Source organism: Salvelinus sp. IW2-2015, linkage group LG6.2 (genome assembly GCF_002910315.2).
Source record: "Salvelinus sp. IW2-2015 linkage group LG6.2, ASM291031v2, whole genome shotgun sequence".
Classification (NCBI taxonomy): domain Eukaryota; kingdom Metazoa; phylum Chordata; class Actinopteri; order Salmoniformes; family Salmonidae; genus Salvelinus; species Salvelinus sp. IW2-2015.
The window spans coordinates 11,839,268-11,858,972 of record NC_036846.1 but is presented as its reverse complement, the minus strand read 5'-3'; the positions used below and the strand labels follow the sequence as shown (position 1 = coordinate 11,858,972).

The 19,705-nt window shown below is 41.4% G+C and overlaps 1 protein-coding gene across 4 annotated transcripts in view; it reads right to left on the bottom strand.

Annotated features, from left to right (window-relative positions):
- LOC111965832 (teneurin-3) overlaps positions 1–19,705 on the bottom strand; it is a 163,674-nt gene that overhangs the window by 76,817 nt on the left and 67,152 nt on the right. For all 4 annotated transcript variants that reach the window (XM_070444243.1, XM_070444244.1, XM_070444245.1 and 1 more), the window contains 2 exons: positions 15,825–16,053; positions 2,602–2,840 (listed from right to left, as the gene is read on the bottom strand). In XM_070444243.1, coding sequence (XP_070300344.1) covers positions 2,602–2,840; positions 15,825–16,053 — 468 coding nt within the window. The remainder of the gene's footprint in view (positions 1–2,601; positions 2,841–15,824; positions 16,054–19,705) is intronic.

Below are 19,705 nucleotides of genomic sequence, written 5' to 3'. Positions count from 1 at the left end.
TATTGCCTTGTGACTCTGACCCCTCCTTGTGACTATGGCCCCTCAATGTGACTATGGCCCACGGTGACTATGACCTTTCCTTGTGACTATGCCCCTGCAGTGACTATGGCCCGTCCTTGTAACTATGGCCCCTCCATGTGACTATGACCCCTCCTTGACTATGCCCCTCCTTGTGACTATGCCCGATTAACTAGGCCCCTTCCTTGTGACTATGGCCCCTCTTGTGACTAATGCCCCTCCTTGTAACTATGGCCCCTCCTTGTGACTATGGCACCTCCTTGTGACTCCTTGTGACTATGGCCATCCCATTGATTATGGCCCCTCCTTCTAACTATGGCCCCTCCTTGTGACTATGGAACCTCCTTGTGATCTTGACCCCTCTTGTGACTATGGCCCCTCATGTGACTATGGCCCCATTGTGACTATGGCCTTCCTTGTGACTATGGCCCGCATTGACTATGGCCCGTCCTTGTAACTATGGCCCCTCCATGTGATATGACCCCTCCTTTGTAACTATGGCCCCTCCTTGTGGACTATGGCCCCCGATTTTAACTATGGCCCTCCTGTGACTATGGCCCCTCCTGTGACTAATGCCCCTCCTTGTGACTAATGCCCCTCCTTGTAACTATGCCCCTCCTGTGGACTATGGCACCTCCTTGTGATCCTTGTTGACTATGGCCCATCCATGTGATTTATGGCCCCTCCTTCTAACTATGCCCCTCCTTGTGACTATGGAACCTCCTTGTGACTATGACCCCTCCGTGTGACTATGCCCCCCTTTGTAACTATGGCCCCTCCTTTAATATGCCCTCCTTGTGACTATGACCCCTCCTTGTGACCTGACCCCCATTGTGGACTATGCCTTTCCTTGTGACTATGGCCCCTGCATGTGACTATGGCCCGTCGTTGTGACTATGGCCCTGATTTTAACTATGGCCCTCCTTGTGACTATGCCCCTTCCTTGGACTATGGCCCCTCCTTGTGACTAATGACCTCCTTGTAACTATGGCCCCTCCTTGTGACTATGGCACCTCCTTGTGACTCCTTGTGACTATGGCCTTTCCTGTGACTATGGGCCCCTCCTTGTGACTATGACCACTCGTGACTATGGCCCCCTTTGTAACTATGGCCCCCTTGTAACTATGGCCCCTCCTTCTGACTATGGCCCCCCATTTTACCTATGCCCCCCTTGTGACTATGGCCCTCCTTGTGACTATGGCCCCTCTTTGTGACTATGGCTTCTTCTTGTGAATATGGCTCCCTTTGTGACTCATGGCCCCCCTTGTGACTATGGCCCTCCTTGTGACTATGCCCATCCTTGTGACTATGGCCCCTCCTTCTAACTATGGCACCTCCTTCTAGTATGGCCCCCTCTTGTGACTGTGCCCATCCTTGTGACTATGGCAGCCCTTTGTGACTATGGCCCATCATTTTAACAATGCCTTCCCTTGTACCTATGGCCCCTCCTTGTGACTATGGCCCCTCCTTGTGACTATGGCCACTCCTTGTGACTATGGCCCCTCCTTGTAACTATGGCCCTCCTTGTAACTATGCCCCCCCTTGTGACTATGGCCCCTCCTTGTGATTATGGCCCTCCTTCTAACTATGGCCCCTCCTGTGGACTATGGCCCCTCCTTGTGACTATGCCCATCCATGTGATTATGGCCCTCCTTTTAACTTTTGCCGCTCCTTGTAACTATGGCCCCTCCTTGGGACTATGGCCCATCCATGTGATTATGGCCCCTCCTTCTAACTTTGGCACCTCCTTCTAAGTATGGCCCTTCTTTGTGACTATGGCCCTCCTTGTGATTATGGCCTCTATTTCTAACTATGGCCCCTCCTTGTGACTATGACAGCCCCTTGTGAGGTATGGCCCATCCATGTGATTGTGGCCCCTCTTCTAACTTGTTGCTCCTTGTAGTATGGCCCCTCCTTGTGACTATGGCCCATCCTTTGGACTATGGCAGCCCTTTGTGACTATGGCCCGTCATTTTATCTATGCCCTCCCCTGTGACTATGACAGCCCCTTGTGAGTATGGGCCCATCCTTGTGATTATGGCCCCTCCTTCTAACTATGGCACCTCCTTCTAGTATGGCCCCTCCTTGTGACTGGGCCCATCCTTGTGACTATGGCAGCCTTTTGTGACTATGGCCCGTCATTGTGACTATGGCCCATCCATGTGATTATGGCCCCTCCTTCTAACTTTGGCACCTCCTTCCTTGTGACTATAGCTCCCCCTTTTAACTCTGCCCCCCCCCCCCCTCTTGTGACTATGGCCCCTCCTTCTAACTTTGGCCCCTCCTTGTAGTATGGCCCCTCCTTGTGACTATGACCCTTCCTTGTGACTATAGCTCCCCCTTTTAACTCTGCCCCCCTCTTGTGACTATGGCCCCTCCTTCTAACTTTGGCCCGCCTTGTGACTATGGGCCCCATAACTTTGGCATCACAAGGAGGGGCCATAGTAGTTACAAGGAGGGGTCGTAGTTACAAGGAGGGGCCATAGTCACAAGGAGGGGCCATAGTTACAGGGAGTGGTATAGTCACAAGGAGGGGCCATAGTTACAGGGAGTGGCATAGTCACAAGGATGGGCCATAGTTACCTATACAGTAGCAGAGCATGATTGAAAGCAGGACAGCCATGCCCACTGCGCTCAGGGCGGTGCACCTCCAGGAGCAGTGCTTGGGTGACTTCTTGAACTTGAAAGCCCCTCTGGAGAGGGTGTTTCTGGGTAGGGGACGTGCCGGGGTGGAGTACACCGCCCCAGTTGCCATGGTGTAACCTGGGGTTGCCGTGCCGAAGAAAGGGGTTGTTCCTGTGCCCGTCTTAAAGAGGAAGTGTCTTGGGAAACAAACCAGAAAAATACAAATTCATATTAGATAATGATGAATACAGAAACAAATACACATTTATTTGGGTGTACTGTATATTCCTATTAAACCTTTATTTATTCAGGATAATCTCATTAAACCTTTATTTATTCAGGATATTCATTGAAACAACATATTTTTGCAAGAGAAATCATGGACATATCATTATTCTCCAATGTGAATTGTATATTCAATACGATAGGCCTCAGTACTAACCCTGACATTGTAAAAGGTGAAGCTAAAAGTACCTCGTAAAAACAATCATCTCCCACTTGCTCTTTAACTACAGGGACCGACTAATAGGCCATTATACCTGGGGTAATTAAGGAGGTTTAATCACAAGCACTACTCTGGCTTTGCCACTTAACTTTTTAAACCCGCGTGGAAACCTCTGAAGTAGATAAATTAAGCCTTGATGCCTCTTTTGCCATCACTTACGGATTAATGGCTAAATGTGTGCAGTTTGGACCTAGTAAAATGTGACAGACTTACCATTTGAAGTGTTCTCTGTGTAATTAAACTTTTACAGCCCCTTGTTGTCAATACTGCTAACAGTAGAAATAACAAGGGTTCAACTGTCTCAGTGGATTAGAGCATGATGCTGACAACACTAGCGTTGAGGGTTCAATTCCCTCAATATTGTAGCAAGTGTGCTAGGGAATTGTGAGTAATTGCAGTTTCTGTTCTTTATGTTGCATTATCTCGCTAACCGTTGTACCTGTGAGGTTGGTTCTTGGTTTGTTGCATCAGGGCTCGCATTCATGTGTTTTGTTGGGGYGGTTGATCCGGCACCTGTGGGCACCTGTGTGTTCCAGGCTATGGGATTGGCCCTCCACTAACTGTTGGAAAGAATATTTCTGCTGTCCCACTAGCCTGGTGCCTTTTGGGGTTTGATACATAAATAAAGCCATGAGTTTATAAAGCCATCATTCTACTTCTCCCTCCTTACCTCCACATTACAACGTGTCACTGTCACATTGACAGTTCTGTAAGTTCCTTTTGATTAAAGCATCTGCTAAATTATTTATTAAGCTAGTTAACTGTCACTTTTCATGCCAACACTTAAATTGCCACAGCCTTGCCACAGCCATGTTGTTTTGTTAATGCATCTGATCAATGGTTTTCTAATAGGACAAATGTCTAATATGGATTGTATGGCATTTCTAAGCCCCAATTGACAAGCATAGTCATGGATAGTATAAGTCTCTCTCTGTGAAAGAGTACAGCATGTCACTGAGAATGAAGAGTGTGGTATCTGAACAAGGGTGTTCACAGATCTGGCAGGATGTATGGTGTATTCAGCAGCTTGTGTGAAAAGTTGGAGGTCAAGTGTATTATGAGCTTAGTRATCTGTAATATGTCTGTTTTTCTTTTCTCCCAGGTTGATGATTGATGGATTCATCTCACTGTTTGGTCAGAGAAAAGGGTTGGTGGTATACCTATTTCTGAGGTAGTTTAGTAAGGATTTGTGCAGTGATATTGATTTGAGCATACAGTGAATACTGGGGCCTATTTACGAGCTGCTTGGCTACGAGAATGAGCATACGGTGATTATAGGGGTTTATTTAAGAGAGAATGCACCAAATGATTCCATTTCACACATAGTTGATAATGACAAATTGTCCAAAAGGTTAGTTCACAATCAAAAAGGTTAGTTCACAATCTGAATTATTGAATATCAAGTCCCACTACTCATCTACAGAATTTTTAAAAWTTTTGTTTTGTTTTATTTAACCTTTCTCAATGAGATTACATCTCTTTTCCAAGAGAGACCTGGTCCAATAGCAGCAGGGGGAACACTAACACAACATTAAACAAAACTATAAACACACATACAGTACAACAATTACATATTACGTTAAAAAACACGAAAGTCTTGACTAAAAAACAGCTGTCCTAAAGACAATTACACTCTTCTATGATATATACATCGATCAAGTGTTTAAACTCAACCAATGAAACTAGATCATCAAATTTTTAAATGTTCAGGAGAGAATTCCAGGACCACGGAGCTGAGTAACTAAAACAATTTCTACCATGACCTGTTCTAATTGTTTTACTGTTAGAAGCAAATGAGAATAGGAATTTATATTTATTTACCGACTGGATTAAAAAGAACAGAGATAAAATGTCACAATATGGCCTTATAAATCAGTTTATACCAGTATTTAAGCCTACGCAAGGTCAATGACAACCTGCCAACAGTGTTGTGGAGATCACAATGCTCTCAGGGTAGTGGTTGAGGCCTGCATATATATATAACATCACTAAAATATAAAACCGCCAGTAATATACATCGTACCAGCTCCTTCCTGGCTTCCTAAGAAAAACAGGCCTTATGCCGGGAATAAAAACCTATACTCAGCTCGAGCTTCCTATCAAGTTCTCTACATGCACAGTGAAGCTCAGCTTCTCATCAACCCACACACCCAAATATTTGTACACTTTAACTTGCTCTRTAGTATGTCCAGCCAACGTAGCAATGGCATGATTAGTAACATGCCTGGCATTTGAAAATACCATGCATGTTGTTTTACCCGAATTTAGAACCAGCTTTAAATCATACAGACTCTGTTGTATGGTGTTAAATGCTCTTTGGGCATTTTCAAAAGCTAAAGATAAACTACTACCACTTGAATAAAGAACAGTATCATCTGCATAAAAATGAACATCCGCTGTTTCAATAAGATTCCCAATGTTGTTGATGTACAAAATGAACAGTGGGCCCGAAATAGAACCCTGTGGAACACCTGAGCACACCTCTATGGACTCAGATTTACAACCATCCGCCATTACACATTGTGTACGATTTGATAGGTAATTTTTAAACCAATCTAGAGCATGACCAGTAATTCCACAACATTTTAACCTTTGCATTAACACAGCATGGTCCACGGTGTCAAATGCCTTCGACAAATCAATAAAGACAAACACACAATGTAACTTCTTGTCAAGAGCACAGTGGATGTCATTTAAAACCTTCAATGTTGCTGAAACAGTGCTGTGGCTAGACCTAAAACCTGATTGCATTCCATTTAAGATGTTGTTGTCTTGGAAGTAGGCCTTTAGCTGCCTACTAACTAAAGGACTCCAGTACCTTTGACAGTACAGATMATTTTGATATGGGTCGATAGTTGTCAAGTAGCAAAGGATCTCCACCTTTCCGGAGAGGCAGTACAAAAGCAGATTTCCATAACTTGGGGATTTCCTTAACATCAAGCGTGAGGTTAAAAATACATGTTAAGGGGGAGCAATGATGTCTGCAGCTAGGTGTAAGAAGGGGGGGTGTAGTTCATCAGGGCCAGGGGATTTTTTCCCATCAATTTCTTTCAAGGCTTTACACACTTCTGAAACAGAGAAGGATGAAAAGGAGAACCTGGTGAAGGAGTGCACAGGGGTGTCAGGTAAATTTATAGGGGGCTCAATTATACCTTTTCAAATAAACTGCCTGCATCTAAAAAATGCTGATTCAAGGCTTTCAGAATGGAGGTTCTCTCAGTTACAATCTGTGTGTCTACCAACAATTGTTTGGGAAGCGGTGTATCTTTGTTGCACTCCAAATGTATGACTACTTGCCAAAATTTGGATGGATTATTTAAATTATCTGAAGTAGATTTCAGGTAGTGGTCTGCTTTCAATTTACGGATCATAGCCACACCCATACTTTCGAAGACGTTTTAAAAGCCATCCAATCATCTGCCGAACCAGTCCGTCTGTCTTTAGCCCACATAGCATTTTGGTCCCTTATGATTTTAGTAAGATTTCTTAGTAAACCAAGGGTTTTCTCTGCCCTAATCCAGAATTTTTTTAAAAGGGGAATTTTACTGTGAAAATTATGCGTTAGGTCACTAAAATCCACTGTAACACAAAGCTGCCTTTTGGCACACCATTTTCGTTGAATAAATGGCAAAGATGTTGAAAAACTAGCACTATTGTGTTCTGAATATTAACTTGGCTACAGACTGCCTGCTAACAGGGTGGGTAAAAATGAAATGCTTTTGGAAATGATTTACCAAACACAGCATGATAAACGTCTGCGGCTATACACACAGGATGATCGTCTGTAATCAATTAGAAGGAGTGTGACGAAATGAAGCACATTACTATGCTAATCCTGGCAGCTCTATTGATTGTGTGTGTGCATGCGTGCATGAGCGTGTACGTCTCTTTGAAATGGCCATCGCACAAAAGTAATAGCAAGAGCCGGGTTCCATTGCTCAACTCACTTCCTCGTCATCAGTTTGACATTTGAACACTTGAGGAGTACAAAAGAACAAAACATACAGTGGGTGATTTGGACCTGGGCTAAGCCCTTCTGCACATCAGAAACATGAGCACAAACACCTTTGACTATGTAATCTGCCTATTAGCCATCATATTGTTAGCATTAGCATTTCAGGTGAAATGTGGAATAATACGGCTCTTTAATCCGTGACCAAGACAGCCTACCGATGTGGCAGGCACCTAAGTCCATCTCTCTCTCCCCTTCTCTCCCACTTTCCTCTCACTATTTTCTCTCTCTTTCCTATCAGTATCTCTCCTTCTCTCTCTTCTATTTTTTCTCTTCTCTTCAACTCTTGCTCCCTTCTTTTTTTAGCTCCTCCTATCTCTGTTTCACTCTTTTTCTCCCCCCCCCCACCCCCCCCTCCTCCTGCTATCCTATGGAACCACCTGCCCTCTCAGCAGGGGAACTGGTAGCAAGTGCTACCCTAGTGCAGCAGCACACATCTGTGTGACAGTATTTCAGGGGGCAGCCCCCTGGTGTTTCTGGGCTATGGTGCATGCAGAGATCAGAGTGGCGCCATTTTGAGATGCTTCCCCACTGCGCCCGGGCTGCTGCACATAACCAAGTAATTTTGTTTGATTCGCTTTAAGACATGAAAGTGTTGTTTTGAGTATTTGGGGGATTTGTGCATCACGGGCACAAAATGAGAGATGGATGATCTGTTGTTGTTTTTTAATGATAATCATGTAAAAACACCACAATCGAATTAAGTATTTACTAATGCAGTCCATGTACAGTACGCAAATTCTTTTCATAGGTTTAAAAAWATATATATATCTGGAAGAATTTCCCATGGAAGACAGAGACCTACTCTCTATTCTTTCAGGAGTAAGGCACCCATCCTGACATTCTATCGTTGCATGATTTTAGACTCCAGACATAATTTCATTTTACGAGCAGACTCCCCTGACAGGTGAATCTGATGAGGGCCGACAGACCATTTATAACAGTAGCGTGTGGAACCACAAACGTTGAAGCTGTGTCATAATAGCCGTTTCAAATGCTCTTTATTGAATATGTGTGACAGAGAGTTTAACTGGATTCCACAGGACGTATGAGACAGCCTAACTGCACCTTATTGAGAAGAGTACTTATAGTATATCTGGTATAAATATATTATAAACCAATTTTACACATTTGGTTAATTTTTTTAACTAATCTGGGAGTGCACCACATTTAAAAGATAATGACCTGGGTGACATTCCTCTCGAGGCCAATAGCAATTCACACATAAATGGGATTCAGTAGCACCTTTGTATAATGCTAATTGAAAATATGTGTATTTCTATAGAGGCGAGTGTTAAAAAGTGGAACCTGAGTGGTTGATTGAAAGCCCTCCACACACTTATAAGATGTGAATGTATCCATAGTGGTAGAGAACAGTCCGGAACAGAACAGAGGAGGTAATAACAGGGTTATATTGGCATCTAATTGAGCACTTTATACCGAAGAGCTGGAGTGTTCTCAGCATGGATTGGAACAAAAGCTTGAGTGTAATAATTTCTGAAGAATATCTATTCGGTTAGGAAACCTTCATTTCTCACTTTGAAAGTAGTAATTAGATTCAATTCAAAGGGCGGCTCAAAGCGTAAAACTCTTCCAGATTTTGCTAGTTTTGTGTCAAGTCAATTAGTTTGGAAATTGTTTTAAGTTGGGTATTTTTGCTTGAGCGTCAGAGTATTTCACTCCCTGTTATGAACTGAGGTTGTTGAATCCCTTAAAATATCATCAAATTGAATACAAAGCAGGGATACTGAAATATAACATGGAGGTGTAAAAAAATAAGGAAGCAGGTGACAGCTGATATCATATAACATCAGCTGTTTTGAATAGTTATGCATGTCTGCTTTGCGCACTCAATATTGGAACATGACAAAAATAAATGGACAGAAGTGACCAGTACATTAGGCATTTCAGGAAATGATAGTCAGTCTATTACCTTTTGACAACACAGACAAACTGCTCTAAATTAACCCTAATGACTGTACACTCCATTGTACACTGCATTGAGAATATATATATAGAGAGAGACTTGTGAAATGGGAGTCTAATAAAACATACATAATGGGGCCCATACATTTCCTCTTGGATAAACACATTAGTAATTGGATGCAGCTTTTCAATAAGTTAAAAGAACTGTTCGTTATGAATGTAAGAAGGAACGGGGCCAAATTAGAATGCAAATGCTTTGAAGACCACATTTGTAAAGGGGCAATATGCAGTTGCTACATCCATTCTTGGACTTACAGTACCAGTCAAAAGTTTGGAAACATCTACTCATTCCAGGGTTTTTCTTAATTTTTTAATATTTTTTACATTGTAGAATAATAGTGAAGACATCAAAATATGAAATAACACATATGGAATCATGTAGTAACAAAAAAGACTGTGTAATTAACTAAATAAAAATATATTTGAGATTTTTCAAAGTAGCCACCCTTTGCCTTGATGACAGCTTTGCACAGATTTGGCATTATCTCAACCAGCTTCATTAGGTAGTCAACTGGAATGCATTTCAATGAACAGGTGTGCCTTGTTCAAAGTTAATTTGTGGAATTGTATTCCCTCTTAATGCGTTTCGGCCAATCAGTTGTGTTGTGAAAAGGCAGGAGTGGTATAGACAAGATAACCCTATTTGGTAAAAGACCAAGTCCATATTATGGCAAGAACAGCTCAAATAAGCAAAGTGAAATGACAGTCCATCATTACTTTGAGACATGAAGGTCAGTCAATGCGGAACATTTCAGGAACTTTTAAAGTTTCTTCAAGAGCAGTCGCAAAAAACATCAAGCGCTACGATGAAACTGGCTCTCATGAGGACCACCACAGGAAAGGAAGACACAGAGGATGCTGCAGAGGATAAGTTCATTAGAGTTAACTGCACCTTAGATTGCAACCCAAATAAATGCTTCACAGAGTTCAAGTAACAGACACATCTCAACATCAACTGTTCAGAGGAGACTGCGTGAATCAGGCATTCATTAAAAAAAATTATTAAAAAAGCACCTTTATTGTGGTCGAATTTCTGCAAAGAAACCACTACTAAAGGACACCAATAAGAAGAAAAGACTTGCTTGGGTCAAGAAACATGAGCAATGGACATTAGACCGGTGGAAATTTGTCCTTTGGTTTGATTAGTCAGAATTTTAGATTTTTGGTTCCAACCACCATATCTTCGTGAGACGCAGAGTAGGTGAACGGATGATCTCCTAATGTGTGGTTCCCACCATGAAGCKTGGAGGAAGAGGTGTGATGGTGTGGGGGTGCTTTGCTGGTGACACTGTTGGTGATTTATTTAGAATTCAAGGTACACTTAACCAGCATGGCTACCATAGTATACGCCATCCCATCTGGTTTGCGCTTATTGGGACTATCATTGTGTTTTTCAACAGGACAATGACCCAACACACCTTCAGGATGTGTAAGGGCTATGTGACCAAGAAGGAGAGTGATGGAGTGCTGCATCAGATGACCTGGCCTCCACAATCACCCGCCCTCAACCCAGTTGAGATGGTTTGGGATGAGTTGGACTGCAGAATGAAGGAACATAAATATGCTCAGCATATGTGAGACCTCCTTCAAGACTGTTGTTGGAAAAGCATTCCAGGTGAAGCTAGTTGAGAGAATGCCAAATCTGTGCAAAGCTGTCATCAAGGCAAAGGGTGGCTACTTTGAAGAATATTACATTTATTTTGATTTGTTTAACACTTTTTTGGTTACTACATGATTCCATATGTGTTATTTCATAGTTTTGATGTCTTCACTTTTTTCTACAATGTAGAAAATAGTAAAAATAAAGAAAAACCCTGGAATGAGTAGGTGTGTCCAAACCTTTGACTGATACTGTGTAAAGTATTGATATGTACCCATTAAATGCCTCATGAGTTTAGTTCAACTGTCGTACCCCATCCGAACCCCAAATATTAGCTTGTTTACTCCAATGTTTGTATACAAAGTAAATGTACGCTAACACTGTAAAGCCTCAAAACATGGTTAAAAACTAGAATTGTAATGATGGTCAGTCCTTGCATCCATAGCTCTGTCTAAGAATTTGAGAGCGGTTACATTTCTCCAGCACCATCCCTCAGCTTTTTATCGAAACAGGGACAGGGAAACCATTAGTTATTGTTTCAACCGCTGATTGCCGCTTTAATGGGGGCTGTAGTATGATTAATTTATTCTAATGAATCATAACATTAGCTAATGTGGTCAATCATTGTGGTTGTTCTATACTGTAGGCCATACTAAAGTTATAGGACAATGGGTAGTAGGAGGCAGGTTCTAAATGCATGCAAATGRTAAAACCCCTGACCCTTTTTTGTTCCATTGCATTAGTTATCACCATGAGTTGAACGGAGAAAGTACGTAATACGATTTCTGTAGGCATCTCTTTGCCAGTTAACTGAACCAAAACCAGCATGCTGAATGCCTAATATATGTTATCTGGTGCTCTTGTTTGCATTGAACAACCTAGTAGTTTACTGGACAAGCATAGTTATAAGCGTAGCTAAGGTCGTCCCAATGGTGGAACAAACTCCCTCACGACGCCAGGTCAGCGGAGTCAATCACCACCTTCCRGAGACACCTGAAACCCCACCTCTTTAAGGAATACCTAGGATAGGATAAAGTAATCCTTCTAACCCCCCCCCCTCCCCCTTAAAAGAGTTAGATGCACTATTGTAAAGTGGCTGTTCCACTGGATATCATAAGGTGAATGCACCAATTTGTAAGTCGCTCTGGATAAGAGCGTCTGCTAAATGACTTAAATGTAAATGTAAATGTCCCATCTGCCCCCTGAGGTTACCATGACGCCTGGTTCCCTCACAGCGAGGCACTTGCTTTAGAGTACAGTGTGCTGCAGATAGTAATTTCTACACCTGGGTGATGATAGGTGTGTACATATTGTTTTGTCAATACCAGCAAGGCAGTCAAAATTACAGCGATGTTAGTATTCAATTACCGTGTCTTCCTCAGCTTGGAATAACAAATGCTGCATAACCCAATTGATTTGGTACTATCATGATAGCTTCTTACTGCATGCTGCTAAAGAAAAACGACAAGGCAAAAAATTTATCTAGGATGTGTAAGAGTACTCTGAGCCAAGGAAACATCAGGCTGGAATGGATTCATCCACGTGTGTCAATTTGAAGTAGAACGTAATATACTTTCCTGGAACGGTATGGACATTTTGAAACCCCTTTATGGTTTGGAAATAAATAACACTGATGTTTTTTCTCACGGGGGAAATGCTAGACAAAGACTCTTATGACAAAGTAGCTTCCTGTGCAGGGCATCTTCAACTGAAAAAATAATAATCTATTTAGACCGAAGTGCCTTCTTGTAAGTTACATCAATTTGATTTCAGGCTGGCAAGCCTCTGGAAACCTGTGCTCTTCCATTACCATTATGCCAAACCGCTTTGGATCGTATCAAATGTTGCGAATGATCCATCTCCAGGTCATATTTCCTTTCACCTCAAACGTTTGCTGGTGCTCTAAACTGATTAACTGAACTGATGAGGCAAAGTCCTAGCAGAGGCCCTCTAACCATCTCTTATTGTTGATGAACTATGAATGATTAGTAATTAGTGATAGTGCATTAGTTGAAGGGATTATGTCCAGAGGTAAGTTTGTATTTGTGAAAGATATAAAATATTTCATCATGCAATGTACATTGTCCAATTGGTTTCTTTGAGAAATAGAACAGACTCACCTAGTTGGCATACTTTTAATGCAGTGGGCTAAATCAGGGTCACTCTGAAGCTGTGTTTGAATTTCCATACTAACATACTGTATACTACATACTTAATGAGTATACAATACATACTATATACTATTAGTTAATTTTAGTAACGTAAACTCACCCCATTCCGTACAAATGTGCGCAACCGCGACATTCAAACGAGGCTGCAAAGAAAACKAATGGGACTGTAGCGACTGTGTTGACTTCAAAATCTGGGGTGTGAACTACGTTTCTTTTCAAGCATTGATCGACATGGTAATCGCTCTATAGTGTTGGAGAAAAGTTGAAAAAACTGACCCTCCGTTACATCGTGACGTGTCATGCCATAACGTACAGCAACTATTTCTGTCTTATAATTTGTCTCCAACAGGTGCAGGACTTCTCTCATCGTTTAAAAACAAGAAATGGACAGTGACAGGGGTAAGGGGGGATACCTAGTCATTTTTTGCGTCATCACTGCAAGCAATCATGACTCTCAAAGCCGCTGTTTAYTTCTGAAGATCACTTTAGTACCGCCCGAAAAACCTGATTCAAATTCGACACAAACCTTCAAATAGGTATGTAATGACACATTATATAAACTCTTTATAGTGTTTTTAAGGTGATAAGTTGGACAGATCGAGTGAAAAAAAGCAGTTTTCCCACACGACATCTCTCCTTCTCACTATCACGCATTAGTTTTGCTTCCCCACCCGCCATTTTTAAAAAGACCCAACGGAGCTCATTGCCTTCTTGAATCATGCAGAAACGGGCAGCATGGAGGTCTCGGCATGAATTTTGTTGGAAAGGGGAAAAATTGTGCTTTACAATGGTATTGACATTACAGTTGATCTGGAAGTATTACGTTTTTGGGCGCTAAAATAAGGTCAATTGTACGGACCAAGGCGATGTACAAAAGTGAGTGGGTTTACGTTATACCCTAAACGAACAGTATCCTTTCAGTTGAGCGTGCTAGCGCTGTGCCTGTCTACCAGAAGTTGATGCTGTTGCTATGCAGCCTCTTGCTAGCTTGTTAGCATAACAAATTACTAGCTAGACATTTTATGACTTTGGGTGTGTTCTTAAATTCAATCTGGAGTGCCAGAGTGCGCTCAGAATGTGCTCTGGGCATTCATAAATTCAAAGCGTTGTCAGATTGTCCATTTGTAAACTCAGAGCATTTTGCTCTCGGATCGTTCAGAGTGTACACTGGACGCTCTGGCCGATGAGTAGGGTTGATTCGAGCGTTCTGACCTTACAATGGCAGTCAAGCACCCAAGCTAACTGGCTAACGTTGGCTAGCTTGCTAGCTACTTTCAGACACAAATGAGAGAACACATCATTCTAACCATTTTACTCACCCTAGCAGAGCTGGTTAGGCTGTTTTTATGTCATCCAGAGTGTTTGTGACTGTAACTGTGCTGCTGGGAAGTTATTCTGCGCTCTCGTACACTCAAAGGAGAGTGCTCTGAAATTGGAGTAAGTAGCTAGAGCGAATTTACGAAAGCACTCGAATGAATGTCCATTGAGAAACGCAAAACGACTATACCACTTAGCTAAACTATGAATGACGGGAATAATCAAGTCAATAAACACTGGGTAGTTAGTTAGATGGCATATGGTTAATATACTGGCAAGTTTGATGTATTAGTAGCCAACTAACGTTAGGTAGCTAGCTAACATACCGGTACATACTTCTGTAATGATGTGGTTCGTAAGGATCGGGTAGCTAACAAATTGTCAGCCAACATAATGTGAAAGTTAACTTATTTGAAAAGTCATTACTTTATTACATTTGTCATAATTAGTTAAAGCTATGAATTTGTATCCGCTCCCGTTGGACTTTTCAATTTTCTGCCATTTTCTTCAAATCTGAAAACAATATGAAGCCATAACCATTTTCTGAAGAATTGCACTATGGGCCCTTAAAAGAACGGAAATATTGTCCACTGCTTGTAAACTTTGTATTTTGTCAAATGTAGTAACTTTTGGCATGCTAACTTTATCCATACTATGACCAATAAGCATACTATACACTCAATTTACGTCACAAATAGTATGGTTAGTGTGGTTAGTATGCGTATTCGAACACAGCTAGAGTGCTTCCTGGTAGTCTTTAACAAATTTACTTTGAAACCAAAGTATACACCTCACACACATGGTTATGGGCTTTAAAAAAATAAGACACCTGTACCATGTCAGATATAGAGTTTAAATGTATTACATTTTTTGTTTGCATTCCAATATTACACTTTATATACATCACAGAAGACTGAAAAATAACAAAAACGTTTGACATAGAAACACCAGTTTATTAATTATGAAATTATGAAAATATATGAATACAATTCCACTCATGAGGCCACTAGTCATTTGACTGTAGGAAAGGGCTACCCATGACAAGGACACCAACAGTTCCACTGAGATGCACCAGAAGATACATAGAGAAATGTACATTCAGATTATAATAAACCAACCTCTTTCTTCGCTTAAAGGGAAACGTCACCATTTTTCAACTTCATATTCATCAACATATGTACAATTTGGTGCGTTTCTATGTTTTGTAGTAAAAAAGATAGATGAAGATAAGTGTTTCTAATGACATCATCGGTGTGCATCATGTAATTTTGACCAATTGCTGTCTACTAATTGGTTGATGATGTCATTGGATCTTATCTTCCCTTCCCATTATCTTCCCTTTTTTTACTACAAAACCTAGAAACGTGCCATTTTCACATATGTGAAAATATATATATGGAATATGATGTGATGTTGATGTTGAAGATTTTTGACATTTCCCTTTAACGTACATGTAGATATGACGCTTTCATTGGGAATACTGATCTCTCAGATGAGTCATTCCCTAAAGGTGCGATGGGTCATCATATCCCCAGGTGTATTGGATGTCACAAACTGTCACAAACCCCCCAGGTGCATCAGAGCACTCACCTGCTCTCCAGKGCCACATTGCTGCCCAGKACCCAGCTGTCCTGCAGCTGGACACATTCCGCTGCGCTCTGCAACTCGGCCACCAGGCCAGCCGAGGGGGGAGGGCTTAGGCTCCTCTGATTGGCCAGCGAGCCGCGGCTCAACGACGTAATGGACGGGTGGTGTTTGTGGTGAGGGGGAGGGGCTGGTGGTAGAGGAGGCGGGCCTTGTTGACTCGACAGTTGGGCTCCTGTTCAAAGAGAAACAGAAAGAGACTGTAAGCACATACGAGAACACCTGAATGTAAAACAAAAAAAAGTATAGTACACCTGCTTGGCATTGATTTTGGGTTGTTACTATCTTGTGGGGGAGCTGCTTGCAATAAACTGGTGATTGTGTTCTGTATGAAGCTGTGGCTATCTGACAAACCAAGAAAAGTAAATGCAACCTAAAATTGCATATCAAATGCATGAGATGCTATAGCAACAAAAAAATATTGATAATTGTGGCAAACACCAACTGGCTGAATGTTGGGTTCTTTAACCCAGAAGGTCATTTATAGAGGCAGCTGTTTCTTTATGGGAGCTTAACAGGATGTTTCACGTTTGATTACAGCCCGAAAAGACTCTCAAATAACTAATGACCAGAACATCCATTAGAGCGTTCAGAGAACAGGTTTTCCAATTTCACACAAAGCTGTGTAATTGGCCCCCGGAATGACACGTCGTGATTATCTATCCATCTTCAACGCTAAGAGGTAAACCTACAATGCTGACATTTCTGATTTGCTCCCGTAAATTCCAAATGGAGGTGGGTTTTTTAAGGGTTAGGGCAATCTTTGAGATACTTGAAAAAGTCAGGACTTTTCTTGAACTATGTCGTCTGCATTAACAGCATGCTTTGATAGGGTAAACAGCTGGATATGAATTTGGATTTTGGCACAATCCTTGTTACATGCTGGATGTCCTAATGGTCACCTAATGGTATGCTGATGTTTCGACTTGTCATTTCGCTGATTCCAGCCCTAGAGAAAGACCCAGAAACAATATGACAAGTTAAGGCCAGTAACATGGACTGTGCTAAAATAATATGACGAGTGAAGGCCAAAAATAACAACTTTGTTTGAAGGACATCATGCATTGTTTCAGGGAGGCTGCCTCTTTAGTGGCTATGCAAATTGGCCCTGTCAGTGTGCCTTTGCCTCTCGCTGCACACCTGTCAACACGAAGCAAACCTCCAGCAGCTGACAAACAACCCCTACGTCGCTTCCGCAAGGCTGAGGAAATGTATGCGTGTCATTCAGAAATAATTTTCTACAGGAATTATTTCTCAGCTGTATAATTCATTACGGACTTGGGGCCTATGGGAAGGGCAGGCAACAGTTGACATGACAGTGTCCTATTTCAGGGTTATAACCTATGTAGATATTGTTATAATACTGTGTGTACTGAGACACATTATGAGTTAAATCAACATAGTCAAACTTTTAATGTAAAAGTAATACATTATTTATAAATGTTTTATTTATCCTTTATTTAACTAGGCACGTCAGTTAAGAACAAATTATTATTTACAATGATGGCCTACAATGTTAGAAGTTCCAGGAGGGAACATCCACAGCAGGGTGTAATACATGTTATTGTGTGTTAAATCTTCAAGGGGAAGGAGGGTTACCGACATGTTTTAATAGGGCACAGACACTTTTGTTCAGTTTCAAATTCCTCAAAACTCACCCAATGAATGGCATCAAACACATGTTCTAACATCAAACACAACATAAGCAGCATGTGAAGTGACAACCATTTAACCATCTTAAAACGTAAAATCCAAAACCCTTCAAAGTTACCTTTCAGACACTGAAGTAATAATTTCATAAGCTTGTATGAATATTGCATAGTGTGAGCTGTGGGTGAAATGTCTGAAACATTGATCTGCTATGGTGACCCTGTAATGGTCTATTGTCTATTGTATAGAAACATAGTGTGAGCTGTTGGTGAAATGTCTGAAACATTGATCTGCTATGGTRACCCTGTAATGGTCTATTGTCTATTGTATAGAAACATAGTGTGAGCTGTTGGTGAAATGTCTGAAACATTGATCTGCTATGGTGACCCTGTAATGGTCTATTGTCTATTGTATAGAAACATAGTGTGAGCTGTTGGTGAAATGTCTGAAACATTGATCTGCTATGGTGACCCTGTAATGGTCTATTGTCTTTTGTATAGAAATATCCTATGTTAGGAACAACACTACACATTCAATGGTTTATAGTTAAGAAAGGTTTTATGTATTTCTACTAGTTAATGTTTATTGGACTTTTGAGTTAGGTTGAGATAAGCTTTACACAAATCCATTGTTTTACAATATTGTATGTATCATACTGTAGCAGCCCTTTCAACCAAATTGCATGTTAATGTAAATGATCAAAACATCTCATTTGAGCTCAATAAAATGTATAATAAAAACTATGGAAATGCCTCTATCTTCATGAGTTCACCTTGTGGGGTCAAATGTAGATTAGCAAAGATATTAACTGGCTCATTGTACTGCCTCAAGGTTTAATGAAGATATACAATTAGTTACAGTGGTTGTTATCCCTTCAAGTTACGCACAGGATGACTAAGTGGGAACTTGATTACATTACATAACGAAATCATCTTCTTGTACTTGGTTATTAGAATACTTGATAAATAAGATAATCCTTTACATACAAATTAGAACACTTCGACTTGGTAGAGTCAAATCAAATCAAAGTTTATTTGTYATGTGCGCCGAATACAACAGGTGTAGACCTTACAGTGAAATGCTTACTTACAGGCTCTAACCAATGGTGCGGGGAAAAAAAGGTATGTGTGTGTGTGTGTGTGTGTGTGTGTGTGTAGGTAAGTAAAGAAATAAAACAACAGTAAAAAGGCATTTGAAAAAAGAGTAGCAAGGCTATATACAGACACCTGTTAGTCAGGCTTATTGAGRTAGTATGTACATGTAGGTATSGTTAAAGTRACTATGCATATATGATGAACAGAGAGTAGCAGWAGYGTAAAAAGAGGGGTTGGCGGGTGGTGGGACACAATGCAGATAGCCCGGTTAGCCAATGTGCGGGAGCACTGGTTGGTCGGGCCATTTAGGTAGTATGTACATGAATGTATAGTTAAAGTGACTATGCATATATGATAAACAGGGAGTAGCAGCAGCGTAAAAGAGAGGTTGGGGGGGGCACACAATGCAAATAGTCCGGGTAACCATTTTGGTTACCTGTTCAGGAGTCTTATGGCTTGGGGGTAAAAACTGTTGAGAAGCCTTTTTGTCCTAGACTTGGCACTCCGGTACCGCTTGCCATGCGGTAGTAGAGAGAACAGTCTATGACTGGGGTGGCTGGGGTCTTTGACAATTTTTAGGGCCTTCCTCTGACACCGCCTGGTGTAGAGGTCCTGGATGGCAGGCAGCTTTGCCCCAGTGATGTACTGGGCCGTACGCACTACCCTCTGAAGTGCCTTGCGGTCGGAGGCCGAGCAATTGCCGTACCAGGCAGTGATGCAACCGGTCAGGATGCATCCATCTGCATATCTAAATATATCTAAATCTAAATATCTAAGCATTTGAGATGCCATATTTTTCCACTATTTATCTTGCTCTGGTAATAGATATTTAATGTATTGGGTGGCCAGACATTTATGGTGGGAATTTCTGCACTTTCTAAACATTTACTTTTTTTTATGTATTTGGTGCTGAGACAAAGGTCAACATCTTTACATTAATTTAATAGATAGTAATTGCACATCTCATGTGATCTCCACACCTCATCAAGTCCAATGTCAACTGCACCGTGATGCTGTTAAGCAATCAAACCAATTGGCACCGGTGTGCTTCATCATTAATTGCCACCCATGCGCCAGTGAGTG